Raw genomic sequence first — 3,466 nt, 5'->3', positions numbered from 1 at the left:
TCTCAACTCTCCTTCCCTGGCAACATGGCGGTACAGGAGGGGTGCAGAGAACCTTCTGCCGGGCCCCTCTTCTTCGGCTCGCCCGCAACATAACTGAAAAGACCTCGACCAACGGCAGCGAGATTCGGCCTGCTGAGCGGGCCGCTCTAGCTCGAGCACGAGACCCATCTCTATGCTCCAGGCATCCAAAGGCTGTGTCGGACCAGCGCGCAAGGGTTGGAGTGCTCTCGAGAAGGGAGGAAGTAAGGAAGGAGGGAGGAAAGGAAGGAAGGAAGGAAGGAAGGAGGGCGATCTCGAGCTCAGCAGACGGGTGGAGCGGAGCAGCAGCAGCAGGGTAGGGCGGGGTGGGGCTTCGCGGCGCCCATGGGCCAAGCGCTGAGACTGGCAGTTTAGTAGCCACTCCCCTTTGTGTCTGGACTGAGAAAAGGGGAGCTGCTACCAGCCAGCCAAGCCCAGCTGCTGGAGGGGGGGGGTGACGCGATGTGAGAATCCCCCTGCACGAAGTCTTCGCAGGCAGGCTCCCTTCACCCGGAGGGCGGAGAAAGAGCCAGGCAGACAGGCAGCTGAACTCCCCAGTAGGGTAGAGGAATCAGGGCAGGGTCGTGAGTGAGTGTGTGAGTGTGTGAGTGTGCATGAGGGCGAAAGGGTTTGGCTGCTGCGGGAGCGCTTGTCACGGGTTCTCTCTCAGGTTCTGATCGCTGGTGAAGCGGGCTCTTGCAAGGGGAGGGAAGAGAGTGGAAGAAGTGGCTCTCCCCTCCCCTCTTCCCGCTGGGGCCATGAAAGGAGGGAGGGGGAAGACAGAAAAAAGTGCATTTTTCCAAGGGCTGCCTAAGAGGAAAGGCCGCTTTGCGCCGGGCTGCTCGGAGCCAGGAACTGGGAAACCCTGATTTGCTGCTGCTGCTGCTGCTGCTTTGTAGAAACGCCAGGACTTTCTGCCCATTTCCTTGGTTGGAGTTATTTCCTTTTCCGCGTGCGTGTGGGTCATGTGTGGCTGTGCGTGTGGGTCACGTGTGGTTGTGCGTGTGGGTCACATGTGGTTGTGTGTGTGGGTCATGTGTGGTTGTGTGTGTGGGTCACATATGGTTGTGTGTGTCGGTCACGTGTGGGTCACGTGTGGTCATGCGTGTGGTCACATGTGGTTGCACGTGTGGTCACGTGGGTGCGTGGGGTCGCGGCATTAGGAAGGTTGAGAACCACTGTCTTAGGATCATAGGACTGTAGTGTCTACTTATATTTATTTTAACTGTTGTACTCTTTTTACCATGATGAATAAAAGAGAACATGAAAATGTTTATATAAAATAGTAATACTTTTTTCTATTAATAGTTTCCTTCCAATGCTCAGTTAGATAAAGTTTAGGTACAAAGGGATTAGAGAATTAGTCACTGAGGCTCCCGTGGTCTTCTCTGTCTGTTAGAAATTCAGGGTTCTCCCCCCCCCCCATGAAGCAAGAGATTTCATAGCCTGAATGCAGCCTCTGAGAGGATTCTGCTCAAAAGCTTTGGAAGGGTGTAATATAAAAAGTGCAAAGGATTCACATTGTTCAAGATCATTAACATCTCTAGTGGCTCTGTCTCTTAAACCTAAATCAGATTCAGTTCAGACTCTGATGCAGTCAATGGGAGGGACAAAGCTTTAGATTTGCTTTTAAAATAATTAGGAAGTTTTCAAGAGAATATTGAAGACTTTTTAAATCATTGATATTCATTAGAAATCAATACATTTTTATATCACTTTCTTAAACATAATTGCATAGAATTGATAGGTATAATTAGAGCCATGAGATCTGGGAAGCAAAATGCCAGATGTCCATCTCATGGTAGGAGAGAGTTCTAAAAGTCATTTGGAGACCAACAAAATTTTCTTGAGCAGTATGAATTAACTTGGCATTCAGTTAAATAACTGTAAATAACTAAATAACTAATTGTTCTTACAGATTTATCCAACAAAATGAAGATTATGGTTGTTCTTGCCTCTCTTTTTGCCCTCGTTGTTCCTTTAGAGGTACACATTATTTCATTGTGATTGTATGATAGAAATATCTAGAAAAAATATGACAGTAATTTTTAGCTAATCAGAGGGTTACTTGTTTTTTATGGGATGGGTTGGGCAGAACATTCATTTTCTCAAGATTCTTGTCTGAAAGTTCAGTGAGGGAAGTCAGGATTATTATTCCACACTGCAAAAGGAGGCTGGGATGGAGGAATTAGAGAGACAGAGTGAGAGAAAGAGAAGAAATGTTCAGTCCAATTAGGAAGTCCATCAGTTGCAGAGATTTGAACCAGATTCTCCCTCTCATTAGCAAGGAGCAGTGTTTCTCAACGTTGGCAACTTTAAGATGCGTTGAATGGCTGGCTGAGGAATTCTGGGAGTTGAAGATCACCCATCTTACAATTGCCAATGCTGAGAAATACTGGCATACTGCACGGGTTTTAAAATAAGTATTTGCTGTTAAGAATTTTCCAAAGGTGGAATTGGGATGATGTCCCTTGGAAGGCAACATCCTCATTTTTCATATGGTCTTCCAGATACTTGGCTGAAAGCAACCAAAATGCTTGGTGCTCTTTCGATGAGCTGCAATTCTAGAACTGCTGGCCCTGCGCGACTCCCCCATCGCGCAGGCATGGCCCAATACCATTCTAAGGGTCGGCCTTGATGAAGGGGTCTGGAACCCCGAGAGGTGGCACTCAGCGACAGCACTGAGGGAACTAAGAAGAAAAAAACTACGGGTCTTCTTAGAGGGGTGTTTTACTAAATTTTTAGGGGGTTCGGGGTTGGCCCGGGAGGAACTAGGGGAGTCCTCTCTGAGGCCAAGGCCAGTCCTGTCTGGGGGGCGCGGGGTGGTAAGGGAAGAGACTGGGGAGCTGGCGGAGGGTGGTGTGATAGGTACGGTCAGTGGGAGGGGCAGATATGGCGGGAGCAGAGGACCATATCGGGTTTTGGGAGCACGCACATGCTGCTTACAAGCTTGTGGATGCTCCGATCCTCAGGGCTCTACTCGACCTCCAGGGACCTCAGATCCTCAGGCCCGGGACTATCGGCTGATGCTGTGCAATGCCAGGTCCGTGGTGAATAAAGCCCCCCTCATTCAAGAACTTATTCATGAGGGGGGAGCGGACCTGGCAGGTATCACCGAGACCTGGTTGGGCATAGAGGGGGGAGTTCCCCTTGTTGATCTGTGCCCACCAGGTTTCCAGGCATTTCATCAGCCAAGGACCCGGGGTAGGGGCGGGGGGGTAGCGGTCATTATAAGGGAGAACCTATGTACAAGGGAGGCCACTGTGCCTCAGATAGATGGTGCAGAGTCCCTCCTTGTGAAGTGGGGGCAAGGGGTGCAAGTGGGCCTGTTGATAATATACCTGGCCCCCTGCTATGTGTCAACGGCCCTGCCTGAGCTGGCTGACGTGATAGCCGGGGTGGCGGTTGAGACCCCTAGACTTATAGTTATGGGGGATCTCAACCTGCC

At 50.0% G+C, this 3,466-nt stretch overlaps 1 protein-coding gene across 1 annotated transcript in view; it reads left to right on the top strand.

Moving 5' to 3' along the window:
* The first annotated feature begins 1,779 nt into the window (after positions 1 to 1,779).
* The window catches only part of LOC107286306 (collagen alpha-2(I) chain), a 32,624-nt gene continuing 30,937 nt past the window's right edge, over positions 1,780 to 3,466 (top strand). Inside the window, exons 1-2 of the mRNA XM_015814657.1 lie at positions 1,780 to 1,819; positions 1,937 to 2,004. Coding sequence (XP_015670143.1) covers positions 1,780 to 1,819; positions 1,937 to 2,004 — 108 coding nt within the window. The remainder of the gene's footprint in view (positions 1,820 to 1,936; positions 2,005 to 3,466) is intronic.

Source organism: Protobothrops mucrosquamatus, unplaced genomic scaffold (genome assembly GCF_001527695.2).
Source record: "Protobothrops mucrosquamatus isolate PMUCROS unplaced genomic scaffold, P.Mucros_1.0 scaffold270, whole genome shotgun sequence".
NCBI classification, from domain to species: Eukaryota; Metazoa; Chordata; class Lepidosauria; order Squamata; family Viperidae; genus Protobothrops; species Protobothrops mucrosquamatus.
The sequence above is the reverse complement of the archived record's forward strand: the minus strand, read 5'-3'. Positions and strand labels throughout refer to the sequence as shown.